The 27378-nt window shown below is 35.3% G+C and overlaps 1 protein-coding gene across 3 annotated transcripts in view; it reads right to left on the bottom strand.

Moving 5' to 3' along the window:
* PALLD (palladin, cytoskeletal associated protein) overlaps positions 1 to 27378 on the bottom strand; it is a 195647-nt gene that overhangs the window by 98089 nt on the left and 70180 nt on the right. For all 3 annotated transcript variants that reach the window (XM_065633184.1, XM_065633185.1, XM_065633187.1), the window contains exons 4-10: positions 26868 to 26934; positions 26218 to 26323; positions 25225 to 25299; positions 22973 to 23114; positions 22632 to 22655; positions 14082 to 14201; positions 12972 to 13311 (exon numbers count right to left, since the gene is read on the bottom strand). In XM_065633184.1, the coding sequence (XP_065489256.1) occupies positions 12972 to 13311; positions 14082 to 14201; positions 22632 to 22655; positions 22973 to 23114; positions 25225 to 25299; positions 26218 to 26323; positions 26868 to 26934 (874 nt within the window). The remainder of the gene's footprint in view (positions 1 to 12971; positions 13312 to 14081; positions 14202 to 22631; positions 22656 to 22972; positions 23115 to 25224; positions 25300 to 26217; positions 26324 to 26867; positions 26935 to 27378) is intronic.

Raw genomic sequence — 27378 nt, 5'->3', positions numbered from 1 at the left:
CTGTGTAATCTCCAATGACAATTTTATCTTTTAAGAAGCTATGAAAGTTTATTGAATTTTAAAGATGTAATTAATATGCATAGTTGGAGCAATCAGTTGTCAGAAAATAAAACCAGAATTTTCCAATAATACTTGCCATTCCAGTATTGTAGGTTTTGAATATTTAATATAATAATAAAATAAAAAGCCTTTTTTTTTTTTTTTTTTCTTAAAGTGCCACAACAGAAAATGTTACTAGTGAATTCAGAAATGTGGAAAATAAAAATACCTCCATCCTTTAGGGCAAACCAGCAACGAACTGCTCAATAGAACTGTTGTCACTTGAGACTGGTTGAGCTTTCTCTCTGTATTTACTTAGTAGGACACTTTCTCAAAGTAAGTGTGCTACCTGACATTCATTAAACTTTCCTTAAACTACAACAGCAGCAATTCATGCCATTCTGCTTTGCCTTTTGGAACTACGTGTGCTGTTGATGCTCTAGTTTATTCAGCTACCAAGGAGAAATACACTGCTACTGAACCACAAAGTTGGGTTCTTTGACCAGATCGCTGCTCACATACCTACAGCTATTCTTGGGCACCTGAGAAGATTCTGCAGAGATACAAGATTTGCTTACCCCATTTGTATTACAGAAGCTGAACTAGAAAGAGCTGGTATTCAAGCACTCTGAACACACATCCTCATTAGGAGTCTAGAGCCTTTAAGCTTAGTAAAGTTTGTTTACTTCCCTCGTTCTCTTCCAAATTAAGTAATAACATCGGACTGTAGTTGCCAACACAAATAAAACCAAATAAATCCTTAGTTTGAGAAATCAGCTACAGGTGTAAATATAAAAAGGAAACAGGTACAGATAGGAAAGGGGAAAAAATACCAAAGGACTTGCACAATGCATTCACTGCAAGGTACTTAATGAAAGTCCATGAGATAAACTCAAATAAATTACCCTAAGATCACTACCTGTTGTTTGGCAAGTATACTGCACACATACGAGATTATAAAAAGAGTATTTTCTTCCACATTCCAGCCCAGTCTTTAGCACACAGAATGAGCAGAAAATTACATAATGATAAAGTTTCCTTCTGCAATTAGTGAGAAATTTTAAATATTATCCTATAGACCACTTGCAGGTTCAGATATGTTTCAGATATTTTTATACCTCTATATATTTAAAGCTAGAACCAAGGTTTGGCATGTTAAACTCTCACCTACTACCTCGACAAATTATCACCAGCTTACCATTTGCATGGCAAGTCCCTGGATGAAAAAGCTAGTTTATCAACAAGATAATGTCTCACTTGGTATTCAAGGAAAGAAGAATTGCTGATATACTTTTGTGTGTATACATTGAGATCATATCCAGTTCTGCATGGAGTGTAGAGGAAGATCTGCATTTACCAAAGTCTTAATCACTATATGGCAGTTCCAAGAAGGCAGTAGATTTTACGGGTGCTATAGATGGTTTTTGTATTAGGGAATTGTAACAGAATATGAGCAATTCTGAAACTGCTTTTTTAAAAAAGGCCAACGCATTAACGGTTTCACAGACATATGTCAAAAATGTAATGCTAAGATACAGAAATTTTAAGCAATTTCACAAACTGACAACATCAGAACAACGAAACAGAACATGATTATGAAAGAAGACTCTAGGTGGGATTAACAGAGAAACATATTGCATTTCCCACTCAAATCAGCAAGAAAATGACTTAACTATTCAAACTCTAAGTATATGGTTAACACTATCATTTATAGAAAACTCTGAATACATGGCCTTTTAATGCCAGTACCATTAGAACAGACCAGTCATTTAACATTACAAGCAAGAACTTATCAGTTCACTAGAAACATTTTCTGTACTGTTTTTAATGAAACCTCTTTAGTAAGAATTTTTTAATTAAAAATTCAGACTTCTACCCTGTTTCGCCCACTGAGAACTTTAGTAATTTGATCTGCATTTTATACATCTGTCTGCATTTTATACATCTGTCAGGATCATCCAAATATTTAATTTGTCCAAGCAGGAAAATAAATGCAACAGCTACATTATAAACTAGAATTTACAGACAAGAAAAGGAATGTCCACAGTAATCCTCACATTATTGTATTTGAAATGGAAAATATTCTTTGAGTTTTTCCTCTAACTCTGCTAAAAAGCCTTTGAAGCCCTGTGAAAACATGACATCAGAATTAATGCAAAACATTCCTTATCCTGATATGATGAATCTTATGCTAATAGTGGTTCATCTGTCAAAATTGTGAAGGTTGTCCATCAGAATGAAAGAAGGGGAGAGAAAAAGAGAAGGCAAGAGCAAGTGTGAATGAGCAAGTGCATGAGGAATGCAGGAAAAGCTACTTCAAGCTATAGTTTAACTTCTTTTTTTTCCTATTACAGTTATTTGAACAGAAGTCTTTAAAAAAGAGAAATGTAAAGAAACTCTTCCCTTTAATTGCACTTTTAAAATTCTTAAGCCAAAGATTTTTCATGCAGTAATCTAAACAGAATAAATTTTTACCCTGGGTTGTTATTACTATTCTCCCCATCTCCATTTTTCCCTACAAAAATATATCAACAACTGCAACAGGATTTGAGTAAACTACCACCCCTTTTACTGAATTGATTTTAATGGAACGAATGACAGAGAGAGAAGACTAAATATTTCTAAATTTTCAGTAGTATTATACTGAAAATACTAAGCATTTAAATTGTTGTGAACCTCACCAAGCAATTTTAACTAAGCAAGCTTCTTCACTCAGTCTTAAGTATTTCTGGTTTTTTAAAATATAGATTATATCCTTCAATTACTTTCTGGAAACTAATTTTCAAAAGCCTCTATACAGGCAGAAGACAAATGTTATTGGAAACGTTAAACAGATTTTAATGGCATTCAACCCATTTTCCTAAATACATTTTTCTGCTGCTGCCATCATGCTCTGGATGTCAAATCAGCATACTTATAATGGATTGATTTTTATGAACCTTATAAAATAGGCAAAAATGCAGGCACTTAGTCCCACAGAGAACAGGAATAAAGAGTCAATGAATCACAGGTTATTTTGATTGTTCTTTCATTTGCAAACATGTCTTTCTCATTTGACCTTTGTTACATTTCTTTTACATTTCATATTATTTCCTAGGTTGTAATCTTGTAGACAGTCGTCAAATTTCTGATGAATCCTGACAGCTAGTGAAAACCCCAAATAAATTTATGTAAAACTATTTTCTTAGATGTCATTGCGTCTGCCAGATATTCTACATATTCTGAGACCTGTGACCTCCAAAATATGCCTATGAGTTTAGTGTTTCCACAGTTGCATGAGAAACAGAAAACCTGTAGATCCAAAGTTTTATAGCAAGCATACTAAACCAGACAGAAATGAATGTCACTGAAGTCTAACCTGCCATTTTTGTCACCAGGAAACATTTCTTAACATGGGCCAGAAAGTGAAAACAGCTCACATAAGTAAATTAAAAAAAATAATGGAAAATAAACCTGAGGACAAGAAACAAAACTTGAAATTACATACAAGAAAAGTTTGGTAATATAATCGCAGTTGGAAGAAGCACAGAAACCATTAGACAGTTACAACACTTTGATTAAAAACCCTGGCATGTATCAGGATGAAATCGAAGACTAACAAAAACAAGTACTTCTGTAACTACGTGAGTTTATGCTTAAACTTGGTAAGCTGTAGCACCCTGTCCAGCAATTCTCCTTACCCAAGCACGAGTTCCTACTTTTGCAGAGCATTTTTTAAATCATGGGCATGACCAACTGCAGGTAGATGGGCAGGACAACTTGCAGGTGGTTAGATGTTTCTGCAATAGGGTAAGTTCCAGCAACGAGCTTATTAAACCAAGAGGACAGCCTAGCAGTAGGTACTGGGAGTAAGAGAGTAGCTAGCCCTTGAACTTGTAATCAGTTTAGCTGCTTTTTACATATATAATAAAAGTATGCAGTAAATTAGCTGTTCAGAAATTATCCTTGTTAAATGAATCCTCAAATTACATTTTTTGATATTTCTTGAAGGAAAGAATGACAGAGCAACTGCTAATCAGTCCTCATTTTGCTGCAGATTTCAAGCCAAAGCCATTTAGCTTCCAAATTCCATTCGAACAGAATCTTTCCATTTGTGTCTATTTTCACTATTTGAATGATGTAAATACCTGCTGTTTACTCCAACAACAATTCAATACAATTCAAACAATAATTATGTTTTGCCTATCACAGACTATTAAAGTGTCCATAATACTTCAATGTTTATATTATCAAAAGGAACTTTATACTTCTGTATTTATCTACCCTGACTCTACCAAACGCGTTTTCCAAACAAAATGAGTATTGGCAGAACTAGCTTTCGTCAGTACCTATCTCAGTTTCCTAAACTGGTATTGGTTGATCTTTCAATTTCTTGATGAATTTTTATACTCAGCAAAGAACATGATACAAAGTATTGTCAAAATCTGTATAAAATGTGCAAGCAAATTTTCCCAAAAGGCAAGTTGTATTTTCTCATATTAATCAACTTCCACGTGATGTCTTGGTTGAGTAAGGATTTCCAGTTTCCCATTTTGGATTAGAATACTAAGTGCTCTATGCAGAGGTTTTTTTTTTCATTTCTCAACAGACCTGAGTGCCAAAGGAAGTAGCAGTGCAATCTTCTGTACCATTAGTCAAAAGCTTTTAGCCTGAAGCAGAAAGGACCTTTCTCTAGGAAGTCACTCAGAAGGCAAAGATGACAGACATATTATTACTTGCACTTTAAAATTTTGTGGTTTTCTGTTCTTCTTTCCTATAAACTGACACAAAATGATGAACACCATCTGTCTCAGTTTTGAAGGTTCAGTATTTACCTGCTACAGCAAAGTGAACAGTTCTGGAAGAGGGATTTGTCTGCATTGAGGCAGAGAAAAACAAAGTGGGAAACAAAAATTAAATCCCTTCTCACCTCCCTTCCTCCTTCTTCCCAGAAAAAGACGGTACTTTTCCATTCTCAAAGTTATGTGTAAATTGAATAATTAGGAGGTCAGGGTTGAAACAATACCAAGGCAAATGCAGTTGCATGCCATTTTCAGCATCACGTAAATATGGAGAAAATACAGATGATGGTTATTCTGCGAGGATTAGCATGCAGGGAAGCATTTAATCAACTTGTCTGAGAACTCAATCCTGTGATTCAGAGAGTCCTTGAACACTTCTACAGAAGCTCTCTATTCAAGACCACACTGAGAACCTCTCAGGAAATGCTGCATATTAGAAGAACTGAACTCTTGGATTTGATTTGCTTGAATCATTTCCAAGCGTTATATCTATCCAGTCATTTCAGTGAGAAGGAAAGAAACAAAAACCAACAGAAATATTTCAAAAGTCAAAATGTTTCATTTCAATGCTTTTAGTTCACAAATATCATAAGGCTACCAGAAGCTGTTTTTGCACACAGATGGTATAACATTTCGTCCTGTATTTTCTGGTTCAAAGGTGCATCATAAACTGCTGGCATTCTGATCTACTCAGTCTTGTTACAGAAAAAAAAATACTCCCACAACATTTGCTATCTTTATTCTGTAACACTGTCTGGTTATTTGTGCATCCGCGCAATTCCATATTCTTCCAGCACCCACTGGAAAGGAAGAAGGTTCTTAGCACTTAGACCGAGCTTCTAGTTTCCATTTGTTTCATAGAAAAAAAGCCAACTGTTGGTACCTTGAGATGAACTGGAGGTAACAATTGGCAATGAAGTTATGAGAGAGGCAACAAAACTATGAATCAACAGCCAAACAGAAAAGAGGAGAGCAATCTGTTGGAGGCACTAAAGATTTTTGCAAGCTTACAGCAAGTTTTTCACTAAAAATTAAAATGCACAGACCCAAACCAGTAGCTGAACCTGTGTTCCTTTCCCTCCATTAGTCTGCTTATCCTATTACCTGGATTACTTTTGTAAAAATAAAAACCTGAAGAAAACACGTAAGTCCTGCATGCACATCATGCTGGTGGCACACGTGCTGCTGCACGCATTTGGGAGGGTATACGCTACAGAAGTTTTATAACTGATTCAAGGATATTTGACTTTTCCTGTTAAAATACTGATTAGCTTTTATGTAAGCAGGATGTACAGTTAGTTCTCTCCACCTACTAAAGGTCAGATAACATCAGTGCCAAAAGAAGAAAGAAAAACCCTAAAAAATAAATTTCTTGCCAACCTTTAACCTTTCATGTTGTGGATATCCATTGTTATGAAGAGATTCAGACCTCTATTACTGCAGATTTTAAAAGGCTTAAAGTTCATTTACATATGCCCTTTAACACTATGTTACAAAGGCATCGGTAAAAAGGAAATTTCTCAGCAATAACTGCCACTGGTTTTGGATCATGCTATTCCTTGGCCTGAAATAGGCAACTAAAGTCACTGAAAGCAGAATAATAATAAAAAAAAATGATTACTTATTTTTATTTACAATTTCAATTATTATCTGATCTTAGGTTTTCATTAAAGTCACCTTAGGAACTGGAAAAAAAGTGATAGCCTGAGCAGACTGCCTTTAACAGCAGTCTGACCAACACATCATTGCAACATTCAAGTTATTTTGACTATTGTGAGGAATATGAAAGAAATTGTTGACACATTTTCAAAGGCTTTAAGTGACTAAATGAGGATTCATGAAAGCTGCTAGAACTAGAACTGCCTCAAAACTGAATTTAGGTTAATATGAACAATAATATCATTAATATGCAGCATCAGATCCATCTGATCAGTAGTTAACAGAATGGAAAGCTTTGTTTTGAGGTGGGACTGGAATAGTTTTATATCTCTTCCAGTTCATGCAGTTCCATTACAGCTGATATAACTTGGTACGATTCAGTTAGGGCGTTTTCACACAAGTATTCTTTTTAATGCACAACATACAGACTATTTAGTTTTCTCAGCAACATTGGGTTGTCTTTGTCATAAGAAAAATGGTGCCTAAACTGTTTGTAGTTCTCTAGGAAGAAGCCATGCTTTTAGAAGTGTTCTGTTAGCCATAAAGATATAAAGATAGAACAGCTTAAAGGTTTGTAGGAAGATTTAGGATTCAGCATCATTATAATTTGAAGAAAAGAGAATGATATTTTTGATTGTAGTACTCTCAGTGGGTCTCCTTGAACAATATTTTAATACGTAGTGGCCTCTACACCTGCAACATCCTATTGCCTGTGTCATACTTCATCTCTCTCGTACCTGCAAACATCAATCTAATATACCAGAAAATGCTCAGAGAATTTGCTCCACTGATCTATCTTTTTTGGTAAAAACTAAACAACTCCCTTCATTCTTTAAAACAGTGAGATACAGAGCATGATAACTAAATGCGATTTTCAATATTTATTCTGTGATTCTGTGATTTATTTCATAACACTTCCTATTTCCTCTCTTCCATGGCCCGGTGGTCTCCGAGTTTTTCAAAGTGATCTAAGTTCACTAAGGAAGTCAACTAATACCTTGGTTTAAGCTAACCTAAGCTACTGCATTCAGTTCACAAGCTGAATATAATGCCACAAGGAATTATAACAGTTTTTGTTCCTTCTCAGGATTTGCAACATTTACGTTAAGAAAATAACCTGAGAAAATGGAGACAAACTCCTGTTTCTTAGTATATTCTCTCATAAAGCCCACTCTATTTTTATACATTATTTATTATTAGTAAATCATAAACCCTAGTCCTAGCACAACTCTAGTCTTAGCACAACAAGTGCCTGTTGATCAGTAGATTCACTGAAATGGAAATTCTACACAAAGTTTTCCTTGGCTTATCTCCAATACTGTTAAAAAATACTGGTATGAAATAAGAGAGAGAAACAAAAGATCTACAAATGAACCATTCATATGTTAATTGTGAAAACAGATGTAGAAAATGCTCAGGACTTATACTATAATCAAGTGATTAACTTCATGTGCAATTATTCTGCTTTACATTTTAGCAAATTTTGTTAACATTAGTTATTTCTGCTACAGTAGTAATTATGTTTAGATCAAAGTTTTGTTGTGGGTAGACTTTATTAACAAGATAAGGATCCAAAGGTCCTTATCAACCTTGAAGGAGCACAGCAGATGAAACTAAAGGGGAGGACCTGGATGGACCTTCGTTCATGACTGCAAAGTTACATGTTTACTGCGATCACTAAAACCTAGACAAAACAAGCATGTCACAATTTTCTTATACAAATGAAGATTGTCTTGTTCATTTCCAAGTAAAGTGCGATGATGTTTAAAACTTTGAATTCTGTTCAGCCTTATGGAATATGGGACCCTCAATTACTTTAAGCCTTTTTTTCTATTAGAATGTATTACAGGGGATGCTAACCAGTGCCTTTTCTCTATAAGAGTACATATTTGTAATGTCAATTTTCGGACTCCATAGAATTTTAAATTATTGCTTTTCGATTTAAATTATTGTTTATGTAAGTTCACTTTTTTTGGTAATAGTCATGTTTTCTTTTTCTCTTTGTGTTTCTGTAATGAGAAAGTTGACACTTCACACATTTTTAGTGTAGTAAAACTTGAATATATACTGCACATAGTTCTGGTTGACAGTTCTAATTCAAAATTAATAACACCTTTTGTTTTTTTTAACTTTTGGAGACATATGGAAAACTGATTAGGACATAGTTCATTGTTGAATCACATATAAGAAGGTTGAAATATCTTTCCCATAGCTGGGAATGCCTCAGTTACTTTTCGTTTCATACAAATAATGGCAGCAGATCTCTGCTCTGTGCGTCATTCAAACAATGCAAGAATGGTTTTCTATTCAGGTTTTTATCAGAAGATGCAATAACTTCAAACAAAACTTACATAAATCAGTGTTGCATCCAAGTCGAGCATTTGTGTGGTCAGTCTTTCCTAATTTGGGCTGCTAAAGCAAATCACATTCATATATGCACTAGTGGAACTGGATGGAAAACAGTTTTCCTACTTTACATCTTCTCATCATTTCCAGAATGTTGTTCTGCGTAAGAACAAATGTGGAGCATTTGAAACTCCAAGCACAAGTGTCCTCTGGGCTTCAGTGGCCTGGGCTCTCGTAGGCAGACTAAAGACTTATCTGACTTTCATATATTCCAAGGCATTAATTATTGGATTGTTGGCTATTCTCACATGTTCTTTTTCTATCCAGCTCTTCCTAATATAAACAGTGACTTACTGCTTGCATATATCAAATACAATTATTAAGAATATAATAATTTCTTGCAGTATCTTTAAAACCCAATGCCTGGCAGGACACAGGCATTACAAACATCATAGCATGTATATGACTAGAAGTACAATAAGTTCAATACTAAGCAAATTGCTAGCAGAAAGATCACATTAAGAATAACTTCAGTAATGAGTGAAAAATTGTGAAACGAACATTTTAATAAAGGGTGTAAAAGATATTCTAGAAATGACTGAACTAGCACCTTTGCAAAAGTGTCTGAGAAATCGATTACAAAATAGAAAAAAACATGAAAGAGAACTCAGCTGCTGAGGAATGGAGATTGAGGTGACAAATAATTCTGTTCAAAAAATAGTATCACTTTCACAACCAGTATGAACACAAGTGTTTTTAGTTAAGGAAGTTCTATTGACTCACACAGCAGTGACTGATGTATATTAACCAGATTAACTTATCTTTAAAGAATCATTTTAATTATAATATCAGCTTTTCCATACTAATGTTACAAAAAAATTGCTTGATATCTTTTAAATTATGATTAATTTTCTCTGTGTATTATTTAAAAAACTAAGACTTTGAATACCTTTTAGAAAAACTAAAAATCTCAGAAAAAACAGGAAACAATATAACCACATCTGTCGAAGCAAATACTGATTTATCAACAACTTCAGAAATAGCAAGAAATTATATCTTGCTGCTTTTCACTTTTAATGGGTATTTTTTTGAAGAATAAATACCCACCTTTCATTTTCACTGCAAAAGAAAAAATTGTCAGAGAGAACTGGGTGGGATGGAATTCAGGAATTCTGCCCATTCATCTTCTTCACAGCATGCGTGGTGTATGCCCATGAAGAATACTACTTCTCACAGTAATGTAATGAAAAAATCAGGTGGATCATACTCCAGGGGCAGGTATTGCTGTGCTAACTTTAAAGATGTCAAACATGTTACTTCCTACTGGCTTCTTTCGAGTTTAAATTAATGGATTAGCTATAGAAAGGTGGTTATCAATACCTACAGTTGTTCTCTGTATCTGCAAGGGAGAAGCATGGAAGAGAATGACTCCTGCTGAGCTGATATTCTTTCTGATAGTTGCATGTAACAGGCTGAAATAACACTCCAACACAAAGAGGATAAAACCACAGCCATTTCAACAGAAGCTCTCTAGTCAGGAAATTCTGGGACCACACTGTAGTCACATTGAGTCTATGAGCCTTGAACTGATGTTGTTATACAAAGCCAACTAACATCACATAGATAGGTACATCCAGTAACCACATGAACACCATCTTCTTTTCTAGTACTGTTTTAAGAGACACATGGGAAAATAATAGTTATATTAAGCCACTTGAATGGAAGTTCTTAATTTGAAATCATGGACGTTATATACAGTTCTGTAACCACAAACCGAGCCTTTCATAGGACTTTAAAAACACTTTTCAAGCCTGAAAACAACTACAGTAACTCTCTATCATGCCAGTTCTTGCATTGGACAGAATTGTGATAAATCATTATTTTTAGATGTTGGTTACAGCTGCATTGCCAAGGTGCAAATGTATTTAATACTCCAAGAAGGCATTCAGTTTCTCCTTGTTAAACTAAAAATAATAATAATAATAAACCACCACCAAACCAAAACCAGTCTATCATTCCCAAACTCCTTGCGATTGCTTTCAGAGAAATATTTTCAGAGAATTCACAGATAAACCTGTTAAGATAACTTGAAAAGGTTCTTTGGGAAGTTTAAAATCAGAGTCAGTCTTCATCAAAACTAAAACTCACTAATGATATTCAGAAGCTTCAAGCTTTCGACGTAGCCAACATTACTTTAAATGTTTAAATAATTTTTAAAAAGAGGTTATAATAAACATGTTTACTGTTATGTCATTGCTAATATATACCGCTTCTGTCCTCAAATACTAATAACTCTATGGACAGATACAACTCCATAGATCTCTTCAAAAGGGATCATTCTCATAGTTGAGATAGCTACTTTAATACTCAACTAATTTTAATGCAATTATTTTGTTAACTTTGACTCAAGATGCAGTTTCGAAATGCTGAAAGCTGATTTAAAGTCTCTGCAGCCAGACATTCTTTTCTTCCTCCTGTTAGCACCCTTTCCCTTTTTTTGCCATCTCTATGCTTGGGAGCAAAACACTTGGATGAGGAGAAGGCAAGATTTCAATTTCTGACAGCAGCATAGACTTACACTGGCTTTGGCCGAACAAAACTTGTATCTTGACTGCAATCAAGATCAGTCTCTTGTGCACCAAGTGTTGTTAATGGCAAAATAAAGGACTCAAGTCCAATTGCACTAGGGATTCCAAGGTCATCAGTTTGGACATCAGCAACCAAAAGGATTCTTGTAATATCATCCCTCTCATATCATTGTATACAGTGTTAATCTCTGTTTATATGTAGATTCTCTATTTATATGTAGATGTTTAAAAACGAAACCAATTCTGCACAAGTACCAGTGAACGTTATACAATGGGAAGTCTAATACACACTTATTACACCTCACTTCCAGGAAAAAAAGCTCTGGGGTGAAATTTGCTTTTTACTGCTCTGCTGAAGCCACTATCTCCTTTCTTCACAAATGGTCTTGCAACAGATGTGCTGGATACCTGACTCATGCTGCACCATGTATCATCTACAAGTTGCCATCCTCAGCAGCCTTCCTCCCATACATGCAATCACCACCATATATGCTATTCTGCCACCACTCTGTCATTCTACTTCTTCAATTCCTCCTCTTCTACAGTTATCAGAGACTGCTTAGAATGACAAAGAGCAACAGAAAGAAAAAGTAGCGCATGCAGAAAGGGAACCCTGTTGGCTTGCTGCCTCAAGCACGTGTTTTTGTGTGTTTAAAATGAGTACGATTGCTACAAGAACAGCATTTTTATATTTTGCAAGTTATCTTGTGAAGACATGTAATTAGGCAAATGACCTTGCTAAGCTTAAAGACTATATTTCATGCTACTTCTTAAACATATTTTTATAATTAATAATACCTTCTGATAATTGATGCAAATGAAATAAAATACCGTTTTAGTTCCTTCATCATGCTCCTAAAATTCTTGAGGGAGATGGAAAAGAGAACTCCGCGCAATGCTAAAATCAAACTATAAGGTACCAGTCAGCATAAGATCACTCTTTCATAAGTAAGGTATCATCACTAACATAAGGTAAAAGTGTTACTATGATTTTTGTCACTTATTTATTTCTCCTTATGTTTTTCATTTTCAGATTTTTAGTTATAAAAGAGCCATTGTAATTTGGCTGACAGCAGAATGAGTTACATGTTTTACGTAAACTTAATGTAAGAAATAATATAAACATTACACACCTGAATATCCACTAATTACACAAACCAAGAACATTCAGAAAAAAGATAGCTAGCCAGTGTTAAAACAGGAATAGCATGCAAGAATCTGAGGCCACTATGACATTTAGGTACAGTGATTAAGAATAAAAAGAATAGAGCAACAGCCACTACCACTTATTTCTTTTTTGTGAATTTATCGTAAATCTTTCTATAGAATTAGGTATATATAGTGTACTTCTCTTTGATGTAGTATTATGAGAGAGAACACAGTTCTTTCTTGTATTCAGCTCTTTGAGGCATAAATTACAGCAGTAAGATTATTCAAGGAACAGGCACAGTCATTGTCCATTTTTGTCTAGCACTAAATTGCTCCAGGCAAAATTTTGCTTTCAACAAATACTAAGTTTATAAGAAACAAACAACCCCCCCCCCTCCAAAATACTCACAGCTTTGGTTTGGCAAGCACAGGTGGTGGCTCCTTTGTGGGTGAAAGCAAGGCAGCTGGAGGTGGGATGGATTTATCACCATTTGGCTTGTGCTTAATCATTCCATTTACTCCATGAATGGGATGGATGCCATTTGTTTTTTCCTCAGATGAATTGAGCTGTAGTTGAAGGGCTGTCGGACCAGATCTCAACTCATTGCTTGCTTGGTGGGTTTCTGTATGTTTCTTAGGAAGAAGCTCAAGAGAGCTAATTTCAACTGGAGAAAGTGGTGGGAAATGATTGAAATCATCACTGTTGGATTCTCTTGTCAGTGATTCATGACTAGAGCTTTCTGAGTTGGCTAAAAGAAATCAAAAAGAACATCTCTCCAACAAGTCATAGAGAAAGTACATGATACATACATGCTGTATTTTCACTTTGTTAAAGGTGAGATCTTTTCGGTTCTGTGCAGATATTTTTCCAGACCTCCTGCTGATAATTTATGCTGAATTAGACACACGACTGGCTATTCACTTTCTGACTCTGCCCCATGCAAAAGACACAATAGGGAACCTTACGGATCCAGCTAACTCTTTTTCAGGAATTCAGCCACTAACTGAAATTAGTAAGTAGTACAGGACAACAACATCCGAAACGGCATTTCCTCTTGCTGGAGTCTCAGCATCACTAGAAAAAATCATTTAAAAATGCTGAAGGATGCATGGCAATGGCAGCTGGTTAAGTACATTCCACAACAATATATATGTAAACATATAACAAATCTAAACATACCATGTCACATTTATTTTACAAAAGGCACATGCCACCTTTGGTAGCATAATTTAATCTGTTTTCATTTTGCCTCTGCTGCCATCTAGTCTCAGAACCCCAGTGCTTAAAAATCTGCCAGGCGTGTGGCAGACACTTAATGTATTTTACATGAAGAAAAATACTATACTAGGAAATGAGCCAATAAAAATATTCCGTTTGCTATATATGAATGTTCTGAGGTTGACAAAACCCTTGTCTTACAGCAGCTCTTTTCTACAAGTGAAACAGATGATAATTTCACAGGTAAATTATTTATCTAAGATCTATGATTAAAATTTCCTCTTTCCCTTCATCGCATACCTGAGCAGACAGTTAGTTGTGCACTGCTTGTTACTGAACCGTGTTCATTTGTTGCTGTGCATGTGAAAAGTCCTGAATCTTCAGGAAAAGTTTCTGCAATTACAAGGGTACATATCTCTTCTGGAAATAAACAGAAAAATAAACTGCATCACAGACTATTAAAGTACCATGTAATGCTTTTGCATTGACACCGGAAGTGCTCCTCATGCAAAGAAATGTTGAGAGAACTGCACAAAAGCTTCTTCCAAGATAAAAGACTTTACTGAAAATCACTTTGTATCTAAAACAAGCAAATTCACCAAGCTAAGTTTTCAAAAGGGGCCTGTCTTCAGTAGTGATTTTTGCAGTCACAAGTCTATGTAGTCATTTTACACACTCAATATCTTCATTTTTATGGAGGATAGTACTTATTCAAACAAATGGACATATTCATTTCCATACACAATTAATACTTGCAAGCTCTTTTTGGGTCTCTAAATAAATCACATAATTCCTTCTTTCCCTGATTTTTTCTGTGTTTAATGTAATATTTCAGATCAAAATCCCAGTAAAACCTGAAAGTATTTTGCCATCTCTTCCAATTAACTTTTCTATATAAACCGACCAGAATTAAAAAATCTGGATGCATAAATATTCCTCTTATGCAGAGTTTGGGAAGAGAATTTCTCTGTCTACACAACAGTGAGAAAGGATAAATTAAAAATATAGGACAAACCAACAACTCCAGAAACTCTTCAGAATGCTGTGACACAGACATATTCTGTGGCTGTTTGAAATCTGTTCATTCTACTTTCATATGTCGTGTATGCTTTGATCATTCCAGGGCCTCAGTCAGAAAAGTTGTATGAAGGCTGGACTGTTGGTATTTCAGATTGGGTAATGTTTTCTAAATTAATTCCATCCATTTATAATGGGCATGTTCAATTATCTACACACAATTTTTCCAGATTCTTCAAAGAAGTCACTTGTAACGGTATTCTAATATTTTTAAAAGTTCACAATATAGCTAATCTAAATAATTTTAGTATTTATGCAACATACCTAGATAATTTTAGACCTGTGCATGGTTACATTGTAGGTTTCCTTAATTAATTAGGAGTTTCTTTTGATTATCCTCACTGTCTAGTCTCAGAAACAAATCAGGGAAGTTTTATAGAATCCAGTTTTGTGAAAAAAAAAAAATTTTGCATTTTGGACATTTACACAAACTATTGCTAATAAAAACAAACAGAAAAGTTAGGAAAAATACTTCCGACTCGAACAACTTTCACAAGAAAATTATTCTTTAGAAGAGGTTCAGTAACGTAAGCTTCACATCTTCTAGTTCAAAGAAGAAAAACATTTTCTAACAGTTCGGTTTGTTTTTTTTTTTCTTTCCTAATTTTCATTATGGAATGGCAGACCACTGTCTCATTTAGACAGTTAACAAAAAAAGTTATGGAATTCTTCCAGTTGTAAACAACAATGTATCAAAAAACTTTCTGTACTGGAAACGGGCTAAAAATGAATGACTAACTAAAGATTTGGCACAGAGCTGCTTTTCAGACAGCAGAACATGTTTGATTTTTTTTTTTTTTTTTGGCAACACAAACCAGTCATTCTGTGTAGCTGCAAGAGGCATGTCTGGTAATACTGTAGCATGTTGGATCTTATCTGCCCCAGATGAAGATTAATGACTCATGAAAGGTCTTATCAGGAAAGTAATAGGTAACACAAGCTTGTTTTTGAACTACTGAGATCAGCTTTTTTTTTGGAGTCTTAGTGTGTCATGAGCAGTCGAAGCTATATTGTTAAACACACATGTGTACTCCTGGATTGAACTGACTCTGGGGATGCAACCTGATCCATGCAGCACACTAGTTTCCTGCTCATTTAACAGCAGAATCTTGAAAGCTGGTTATTTCAGGACTGCAAAAGAAAATCACTTCCACCATGCTGAGAACTGCTTTTTGAAGCAGGGCGAAGGTACTACAAAATAAAACAACTAGCGGAAGTCCTATTTTCCAAACAGCAGAGCAAATTAATGCATAACATTCTTCCAGGTTTTAAAGTATACAAAACGGTCACATGAGAAGAGCTGATCTTCACTCTTCAGTGATAGAAGAATTCTAATGGATTCTATGATGATGTGGTTTGTTTACTGAAGCAGTACATTTGAAAATTATACATGGTAAACTGCAGTAATCCTTGTAAAAGAAATTGAAAATAAATTAGTAATGAAAATAATCAGAGTTTAAATTACTCAGTCTTGTCAGCTGGATGAGCAAACTACAACACATTTGTGATCAATCATGAAAAAAACTGGCTAAACTGAAAACATAAAAGTTCCTAAGAACTAATCAAAAGGTAGCTCAGGCAAAAAGCTTGTGTAACACATTGCCATTGCCTTTATTTTTTTTGGTCTCCTCAAACCAAGAACCACCGACCTCTAGGTCCTTCCTAAAAGGCTTACTACTGTGGAAAGCATAGAAATAAAATACTAACTTGACAAAAGAAATGTTCTTTTAAGATTTTCGTAACACAAACTGGATGTATAGTGCTCCGAGTATTTTTCTAGCTTTACATCTTGACTTATGTAATTATTTTTCTTTCTGTTACGGTGCTAAGTAGAATCTGATGATTTGAAGTAAATGATGTCTGTTCTACTTCCCGGCAATCATCAGCTGACAAATATTTTCATCACAAAAATGTGTTCCAGAAAGCAGCTCTGAAATGCTGTTCTCAGGGCCTTAAAACATATTTAACACTTGACTAAATGAATACAAAAGCATTCTGTTCACTGAAACATGTAAAATGCTTAGGCATGCAAGTACTTGACTATTTTGTCAGTTATTTAGAAAGAAAGATTACATTTTACAGAGTAATGCTTTCCCTTTGTGGTTCTTGAGTCTATTAGGAAGAATGATTTTGGGTAAGACAGAAACTCTTGCATTTTAACAAATTTCATCACTGCTAATATGTTTACTTCAGAACGTTTCTGTATATTACATTAAAAGTAGAGTAGTTTTATGTCTGCACCTTCATCTCCGAATGTGATCATTAGCTGCCTCCACTGTAATGCACATAGAGTCCTGGGAAATGAGTATGGCCTATTTTAACAGTTGTTCATTGTGATGCAATGAACAGAGATATTTCTATAGACGTAGGTTTGAAGCCATAAGATTCCTGCTACACAAAGAGAGTGAGTAGTCACAGTCGTGATTTCCTGGTCAAGTCCCAACAGACACAACCTTGCCATCTTGTAGACAACTTGTCTCTTATTCTCCCTCTTGTTCCCCCAGCCATCAGATGTTCAACTACAGCTTAATAGCAAAGCAATATGCCCATCAGGTAACAACTTCTCATTTAGGTATCTGTACATCTTATATATAAAGAGAATAGGAAGTGTAAAAATAGAGAATAACTGAGTATGCAGAGCAGCATAATAGTTGATAGTGTTGCAGACTTACAGATAACTTGCAAGAACACCATGAAAAAAGTATTTAATTTACCTGTTTCTGTTTCACCTTTACCCAGTCAGGCAGCAATTCTGGCTTATTTAGCGGCTTTTATGCCACTCAAGAAATGAAGAGACAAGTTTTTAAAAGTTATACAGAATTGTGTTTGAAGATATCTCAAACAGCACTTAGAAAATACCGAGAAGAAAACTGAACAATAGCAAATGTGATTCTGGGCAATATAATGCAGTTTTAGGGCACAGAACCTAGGTTACAGCATATGTAATCAATACCTGAGAAGGCTGCTATCTAGGCAGTTCAGGTACAATAAACAGGAACACTGCTATTGCAGCATGGACTTCAGTCCCTAAAAACAGTGTTCAGGTTTGAGAAGAAATTAAGCCATTTATGACAGTCAAGGAAAAGTTTATGCTAAAGCTTGCACTAAGGCAGTTATGATGCTGTAGATGCCTAAGCCAGCTAGTTTCAAGTTGTCAGGTGTATGCATTGAAGCTGAAATCAATGTATTCAGCAATGTAACTGTGATGATTAATGTACCCCAATAAGCTTTAAATATTTACAACTGAAGAGGAATAGAAGTAACTGTGGCAGGGGGTTTTTTTGTTTTGGTTTTTTTTTATATTTTTTGTGGGTGTGGTGGTTTTTTTTTTGATTGTTGTTTGTTTTTTGTTTTTTCTTAATCACATAGCACGAAAGATGTCAGATGTTTACTTTGAATTTGGAAGTATCAACAAGCAAGGACAGTCGTAGCATTCAGACTTCAGATGGGGTCACTGACAGGACCAGAATTCTGTAGGTACCTTGGGAGTGCACAGTACTAGTGAAAATGTAATTGACAAGCAACAGTGCATTGGTTGGTCAGACCCCCTTTAACGAAGGATAATTTTAGCTAATTTTCAGTTTTTCTCTTCATTTGGCATTTTGAGCTATAGCTCATTGGAGATCACTCTCTTCATGACCTTTTTTACTTCCCAGCAGTAAAAGAAGGAGCCAGACTCTTAGTCATAATTCTTTTGTTTTCACTAAAAAATGCAAGGATCCAACACATGCTGACCTACTGAAGTTTCTGTGGTTTTACTTTCATCAGCTCTCAGAAAGCTGATTTTCTTGGTGTGGGAAGGCAGTAAGGATTTCTGTAACATTTGCCATATATTTGCAATTACCTACTAGAGTCGAAACTCTGGAACACAGCAGCCAAAGAGGGAACGAGAAAGCACACTCCAAGAGAAGTGATGACTATCTTTTGAGATATTTTTGGTGAACATACGCAGTACTGTGCTTAGGAAAAAAGAAAAAAAAAGCATGTATATGTGGCAATTCCCTGGCAATTTAAGAAAAATTACTTCATATAGTTTTCTTCTTACATGCCATTAGACAATTGTTTTAACGTAATTCAATACAGCTTGTGGCTGCCTCCAGACAGTTGAGTAATGGTCAAAATATCAACAGCTGGCAAATGACTCCACAGGATTTTTCATTCTCAGGCAGCCTGTTCTTTGAAGGATTCAATCAGTATAAAGTCAAAACATCCAAGAAAGAAGTACAGAGCAGGTAATTTGACAAACTGTGATGTTGGCTTTAAGTAATCTGACTAGCTATTAATTCACAAAGCAGTCTGGAGAGATTTGTGATGCAAACCGATTTCTGTCTAGACAGAAAAAGGAGTGCAAAACACATTAGGGTAGATACAATGTCCCCCACAAAAGTAACCAAAACCTTCCTCTTGCTTCTTAATTTCTTACCTGTGTGAGTTCATGGAGCATTTTTCTTTTAAATCATTAGTACAGACCTAGAAGAGGATAACCATTGTTTTTGAGCACTATGAAGTGTTTATTGACAATGGGACTTCGCCTGCCAACCAGCTTGTTATGATTTATGTAAAATTCCATGGAAGTTGTAGAATCAGACATGACTTCAAAAATTTTTCCATCTTTCACAATTCTGAATGCTTATCTAGCATAGGCATGTTGGTTTCCCTATCAATCTTGCACACATATTCACCATCTGCACTAAACAGCATCTGTCTGCTTATGAACAATTTCCTCTGCAGGTATAGTTTTGTCTGGCTTCTTAGAGTATGAATTGCATCAAAAACTAGTGCTGTACCTATTATGTCTCTGCTACCAACCCAGCTTTCTATTGTAGAAATTTTAAGTTCCTTCATTACATTCTGAAAAATAGTTTTACTTATTACCAATATTACTACTAATACACAAAACACTGCTTGTCATTTATGCCAAAAGGAAATATTTGCATTTAGCCCAAACTTCTTTTCCATTTCCTTTGCATGCACAGAGTCAATTCCTACACAAATTAGAGTACTGTCATTGATTGTAGTGGAGTGTAAGACACTGCACATTATTTAATAAGACTTAGCAGGGACTGATACATGCACAAATCTTACAGGGATAGTACTTAACTCAGTGAATCCAGGGAGAACAAAATAGCAAACAAACTCTTTCATAGGTTTTGGGTAGCAGGAAGGTGTGTATAAATAAATATTACAACAGAATGACAAACATGAGAAACAAAAAAGGACAGACTGCTGTCAGGCATTTGCTACGGTTATGTCTGTTAAACCACAACAATACAGATACCAAAATAGTATCTTGAGATGCCTTCCTACACTTGCTTTGCCATCTACCTTGAGAGTGCTATGAGATAACTTGATATTAAATAGCTTTTCTGTACCTGTGAAAATTCAAGAAATGCACCTTTCGTGTAACGATCCATTCCCTAGCACCTTTTAAAAGGCTTCAGGTATCTTCTCCCAGGGTCTGCAAGCTAACCAGACATGGGAAGGAGAGCATTCAGCACCATCAGCATGATGGTGCAGACATGTGAGAGGGCTGGCAAAGTAAAGATCTTTTCGGACTCAGAGTCCCACCTTCTATTTCCCATTTCAGGCAGTAATTATGAAAGTAAACTGTTGACTTTGTGAACTATGAATATTCTTACTTATTCCACAGTAGTATCAGTCAAATAGGCTATGAACCTTGCAGTAGGGAAAGTTACTGACTTGGACAAGAAAATAAAATTTCCAGCAAGAGATTTCCTTTGTACTCTACTATTCATACAGTGGAACTCGAACCTTTTGTCGCAAGCAAAAAAGTCCTTCTCCTTTCTACCAGATAACACTGCATTCCTACTCTGAACTATTTTGTTCATCTAGTATTATACACATTTTATTGCCTAAAGAGGGAGAAGGGGTTAGAAACAGGTTAACAAAAAATAAGCAAACATTATTCATGATTGTTAGTTTTGACAGAACAGTTCCAAATTAGATATTAAAAAGAAAAACCCTAAGATATGCTAGTAAATTTAGACTTCATAGAAACTTTTGCATAAAGTTTCAGTCCTTTCAAATCCTTTCTGTTGTGTTAAAGGAGAGTGTGAATGCAGTTCAAGCTCCTAGTAACAGTAAGACAGATATACTAGGTACTATTCTCACAGAGTTTGTAGATTAAATCTAGAAAACATCTTACTACCTGGACAGGAAATAAGTTTCTCCAGGAAGGCGGAAAAAAGTAAATCCATTGATCTGTTTTTGTTTGTTTTTTAAAGATACCAAGAAAACAGCTAAGTTGGTAGATTTATTTTGTGTTATATATTACACAAATCTGTTCTCCTTTATTTCTTTTAATATCCAAAGGCTTGACACAATACTGAAACTCGCCTCAAACTGTTTTGTACTGTAACTCACTATTTTTAAACCTTAAAGTTTGGATTATGATTACAAACTATCAATAGCCCATTTGTTAGCACTTAGACACGTTTTAATTCCTCATGAGAGATTGATTTGTTTTTCCAGTGCTCTTCTTTCCTTCACATGGCTCATATTTCAAGTCCCCATAAATCAAGTCATTCAGTCGCATATGTTCTGGGCATCGGCTGTTACTGGAGGTGATGATGCTGCACACCACAATTAATGATGTTAACTGTCAGGACAAAGCATGTGTATGCATGCGCACGTGTGTTTACACGTGTATGTATATCTATGATGGTCATAAAGTAAAATAGGTGTATAACAATTTTGTGAAGCAGTAAGAAAAATCAGTGAATAACTGACAAAGAAAAGCAGAAACTTTTCCCTTCTTCACCTCCTCTCTTCTCCATGAAAGCTAAGAGAAAGCTCCATTTCTCCTAGGATTAACCCTTCACTGCTTTTTCCTAGTCCATATCCTTATAGATACACTGCTACTTTACCAACATCCCTCAGCTGCTAAGTCTGTTCTCCCTGCGGTCAAAGATGGTCAGTGCAACCCTCAAAAGTTTAAAATATCCCTCCATTAATAAGGCAGACACTCTTTGGGAATACCCAAGTCTTAGGCAGAAAATATTTCTATTTTATCTTTCTAGTCCATAATTAACACTCTCTCTAATTTCAAGCATATTCAAGCACAACCAATCACCTTCTAAAAGCAAGGCTCAGACCATATCACTGTCTTCTCTTCTACATGTTTGACTCAGAAACATTAAAGAAAAGAACAAACATTCTCAGTCCTTTAGCATCCTCTTACTATTCAAGAAACTGCCACAGCATATAATGATGTATAATGGGAAAATGAAACAGCCAGAGAAAAACTGCATTTGGAAGAACACTTTTTTCTTGCTGAAGTCTTGGACTTTTATCTTGCGAATAGGCTAGAAAAATTCAATGTGCCCTTGTTTTTGAGGATCAGCTTTTCCTGTGTTTAAAACACTTCACATCTGCCAAGCTAGACTGGCAAAACTAACGTTTAGTGGTTGGGTGTTATGAAACTCTTGTGAGTACAATTTGGGTAACGGAATTTTGTGGGATTTGTTCTTTGTCCTCAGTAGCATGCAAATTGCTCATTTTCTGAGAATGAAGTTTGCTTCCAAGTTTAAGCTGTGAGACTCCCCTTGCTAGTCTAAATGGAATTTACTGTTTAACTAATAAAGGAATTGATGTAAAGGACAGTGTAGAGTATGGAAGGTGTGATAAAGAAACATTGTCTTTAAGGGAGTTTCATATTACCAATGCTCAGCAGAAAGACGTTTCTATTTATGGCTTCTGTACAAATTCAAAGAGCTAGTGAATCAAGAAATTATTTTTTCATATGACTCTTACCAGGTTCAGTCGCAGATCGTGGCTCTGCATATCACATCATAAGAAGGGGAAACAAACAAGAAAAAGAGTATTAGAGATTATATTAATCAACAACAGTACACTGAATGAACATATTATACTGAAACACTGTAGACAACTACAGAATCTGTGCAAACACATTACAGAAGAAGGTAGATTTAAACTGTCTGTTGGTAGCAGTAGTTCAATTATTACTTCTAGCCTTTATAACTGCTGAAATGTGAGGAAGAGAGGAATCTATCCAAAACTCAATCCTGACAGACTAATTTAGTGATCTTTCCCCATCCTGTATCAAAAGTAGCCACTTCAGATTATTGCCTTACTTTTTTGGAGAATTCTGAAGTCTGGAGAATCTTGAATTTCAACGCCCTGTCGAAACCACTTAACATGAATGGGAGGGCGTCCTCTGACCCTGCATTCCAATACCACAACTTGTCCCTCAGATGCTGTGGAGTTTTGTAGCTCCTGAAATGTAACAATCATGATTCAAATGAACCAGGAGCATTTTACATTCTTAAAAATAGCCTTTTCTTCCCTTTGTATTTCAGCTTTATTTTATTATGTCATTACATTTTTGCAACAGAAATTTTCCGTGAGCTGTATTTTCACTCTGATTAAATCCAACATATCAGTATGTAGTTAAAAATTACTAAATAGGTTATTTTCAAATACATTCTTAATATGACCAAAGATGGAAAAGGTGTAGAAGTGTTTAATTCCTCCAACCGACACAATCTGACAGTTGCAGTCTGACATGTCATTTTCCATCCTTCTTCCACAAAGTGAAATGAAAATTCTGCAACTAGCTACACATTGGTTGACTTGGTCCTGAGAGAGTAGCTGGGCCGCCTTCAGGTCAACATCTAGAACGTGGAGTTGCTTTTCCTCTGAGCAGTTTATAACCAACCAGGCAAAATTAGATGACAGAAACATGATTACAATACATTAGCTTGTGTATGGATAGCTTCTGAGACAGTATTATGGCTGTAATAAATTATATATACATCTGAAAAAATTCAGAAAGAGTCTAAACCTTTGATGAAGAACTACAATGAGACAGGAGAAGTATAGAACTTTAAGTAACAGAATCAGCAGGAGACAGCCACTATTTTTGCCATTGTTATCCATCTTAAGATTATGAATCAAAGATTCTTTTTTACCGTACTGGCTGTCTCATTCCTTTCTCAGTTTATTAAGAAAGTTTTAGGGCTTGTTGCAGCAAAGCACTTGAAGTTAGGTCTAAGATCAGAGTTAGCCCCAGTTACTATTCATAGATCTCTAGTTAATCAAATACATATGAATTCTGTTACATGGAAACCTAAAAAGCTTTGGGTTGTTTCCTGAAGTTTGTATAGAAAGAAATTTGCATCGGGAAGCTGGATAAGTATATTTTTTGTTGTTCATATCTGGTTCATTTCTTCTGCAAATAAAGTTGCTTGGTATGTTCCAACTGGCTTAAGCCAGTTAATATTGGATTTCAGGGACAAGAGATAGGAGGATCGGGAAGGAGCAGTGGAGTCTTGATTGCTTTGGTAGTTTCTGAACAAGGGCTGGATTTCTCCTATAATATTTCCCACTCGTGCTAGGAAGTTGCCTGCCTCCCTACCTTGCTGTGATGACATTAATCTCTTGTACATCCACTGCTCATTCTCCTGTGATACCTGCAGTATCAGTACAGAATTGTGAGAGACAGAATCAGACCTTTCCTGACATGAGAAAGGGATATGATGGAGCCAGGCTAGATAATTGTGGAGAACAGGGCTTGCTCTTACTTATCTCAAGGCAAAACTACTTCCTATGTCATACTAGCTTTTAGTCAACTTTTTTTTGAAGTAACAGCCAGAAATACCTTATTTTCTTCCTTTTGACTTCAACATATGGTCATTAAATAATAGTTACTGCTATGGAAATGATGGTTTGAAGGCAAAATGAAAATAACATTTTCAATTAGAGTTGCATTTTGGAGACTAGGGAAATATGCTGTCCTTCTTGCTGCTGTTACCTAATTCCTAGTTCTAAAGTTTCATTTGGAATGAATATGAAAATAAATATTGACTTAAATAATTTCTTAAGAATCACTGAATAGAAGTTTCCCTTCTAGCAACTCCATGCCTTACTTTTTACAAGACATCCCAATGAAGAATATCGAACTGCTTTTTTAACTAACATACATGCATGGATTTTTTTTCTAAAACAAAGTAAAAAACTCTGTGTTATTTATTCTTGCCAGTAGATGAATTATTGTGAGGATTTATCGTGACTATGATGTGTAATTGGTGCCTAACTAGTTTTATTTTACAAAGAATTCTCAATGGAGGACAGTCATGGGCATAAGACTAACACCTACAGAATATTAATGTAATTCCATCAGTGATTTTAATAGGGTAGAAGGGATAAGAACATAAATGTTGCAGTGGAGAAGTATTTTCTTAGGTAGTCATTAATACTGAAAAGGATAATGAAAACTCTAAAAGCTTTAACATGATCAAGCATTCCTGTATTAGGATATATCATTTAGATATTTTCTTCTGGGCTATAGGACTATGACATAAAAATAATGATAGATAAAACATACCTTTGTAAAAATGGGTGCAGAATAGATAGGTTTAGGTCCATCTACACGGTGCAGGCATGAAGTAGGGCTTTGAGCCTGCAAAGCAGTGCAACAATGTTACAAAATGGAAAGAATGTTGGTTTCGATAACATGGCCGGCATTTATCTACGCGATATTGCAAAATTTCAAATGCAGAGTCTTATTATGGTGCTCTTGTTCCAGCACGCTTGAGTGACATCACTACTTCACATCTGTTCTCTTTCTGAAATGAAAATGCAAGCTCTAAAGCTTCTGTGCTTCCCAGGAGAATTTCGTACCCAATTGTCTCTGCCTTTAAGTATTTTGAGAGTTTGCCTCCTGTTAATATTGTTCAAGTAAGGCCTTTGCTCTGAAGCGTTTTGTTATTACATCCCTGATTGATATAGTAATAAATAAATCCAGGTACCTAACAGCTTGTCAAGGCCAGCCAAAGGAAGGGAAAAGTATTTACCAGGTACAGTCTAAGAAAGATTTTATTTGTATTTTATGATTTACATGCAAACTCTGAGTCATCCGCAGTGGCATTAAAACTTAGTATAAACTGATAAACATTGATTTTTTACTTTTTATTTCTAGACAGTAAAAATTAATTTTCTCTAAAAGGCCCAGAGAAATTACAGCAATGTCTAATTTAATAACAAAATTTAAAACTTAAAAAAAATACATTGTAGGCATTCATTTGCATTACATTCTTCTGGAGTTGGACCAAGTCACTATTAAGCGATATACTCTTTAATTTTCATCATCAACAGATCTATCAGCTGTTCACATGCTGCGTTGATATACACTGTGTAAGAATCCATATGTGTGTTTACTTTTATGCCCCATTCACTAGATATATACTTAATTTTTTAAAGCTGTCATTCTTAATATAATAACCTAAGTTTATAGTTCAATAATATAATTCCTCAAAATGACAGGTTTTCAGGACTTACAAATTTGGAAATAAAATTTTAAAACGGTGCTTAAAAATACCTGCTGACTGGGCACAGAGATAGGTTGAATTACAGCTGTGGTGACTCCAGACTTTGGTGTAGAAGATCCTATTGTCAAGGAAACAGAGGTGGTTTTCTTCTGTGCTCTGAAAAGAAAACAGCAAGCACTTTATAAGATCGGAAATCAGAATACGTCAGTTTGTAACCAGTAAGCCACCTTGGATTTTATACATCTTTATATATGTCATTATCAGCTGAAAAGATCAATATTGGAGGAAGCTTGAGCAGAATACAATCTTTGGCTAATTTACACTTTCACACCCAATAAAAAGCACTGATATAAGATACAAACTAAAATGTATTTTGTTTCTTTAATTGCAGGCCTCTGCATGTGTTTTTGGAGGCACAGGGCTGGGTGATGAAGACTTGGTTAACTTGAAGTTACTTCTGAATATGAAAAGTCGATATCAACAAAAGAGTTGCCAGGGTAGGGCCAGACTTCTGACACAAAAAGCACGTTAATACAATCTACAGTCATAACACTATGCATTTACATAATGCAAGAGGAGAAAAGACAAGACATACACAAATATACCCCAGATGCTTATTCAGATCTGAAACTACCAAAGATTTTCCAGTGCCCCCTATTAAGAAAATTTGCACAGCATTGGTTCTATTTGGCACACTTACTGTGGCATAGCTCCAGATTTTGATTTGAAAATTAAACTTTCACTCTCTGAATCCGTGGAACTGGCACCTGGAAAAGAAAGTATTTTCAATAATCTCATATCCTTCTACTGATTTTTTAGTGTTTACATTTCGAAGAAAAAACTCTGCTACTTTTGCATTTCACTTCAAGGGTTGAGAACTCTCTGGAATAAACTACTGCAGTTTTTCTTATCTGATAAAAGACTGTAACTCTGTACTTTAGACAGTTACAGAAATCATAACCTTGTCAAATTAATTGCAAACTGTTTTCCCTAGGCTCTTAGCTGTCTTCCTTCATATAGAAGCAAATATGGCCAAAAAATAAAAAAAAAAAAATGCTGACTACTACTACTCTACTGGAAAAGTACAATTTTATTTACTGCAATGTTAAAACTGAAAGCTTAGGCAAACACATGGCTTATACAGAGATAACAAATCTCCAACCTTAAGTAAGAGCAACTCAGTAGAAGACGACATTTTCAGACTAAACTTG

This window comes from Caloenas nicobarica, chromosome 4 (assembly GCF_036013445.1).
Source record: "Caloenas nicobarica isolate bCalNic1 chromosome 4, bCalNic1.hap1, whole genome shotgun sequence".
In the NCBI taxonomy this organism is placed as follows: Eukaryota; Metazoa; Chordata; class Aves; order Columbiformes; family Columbidae; genus Caloenas; species Caloenas nicobarica.
This window is presented reverse-complemented; position numbering and strand designations above follow the sequence as displayed.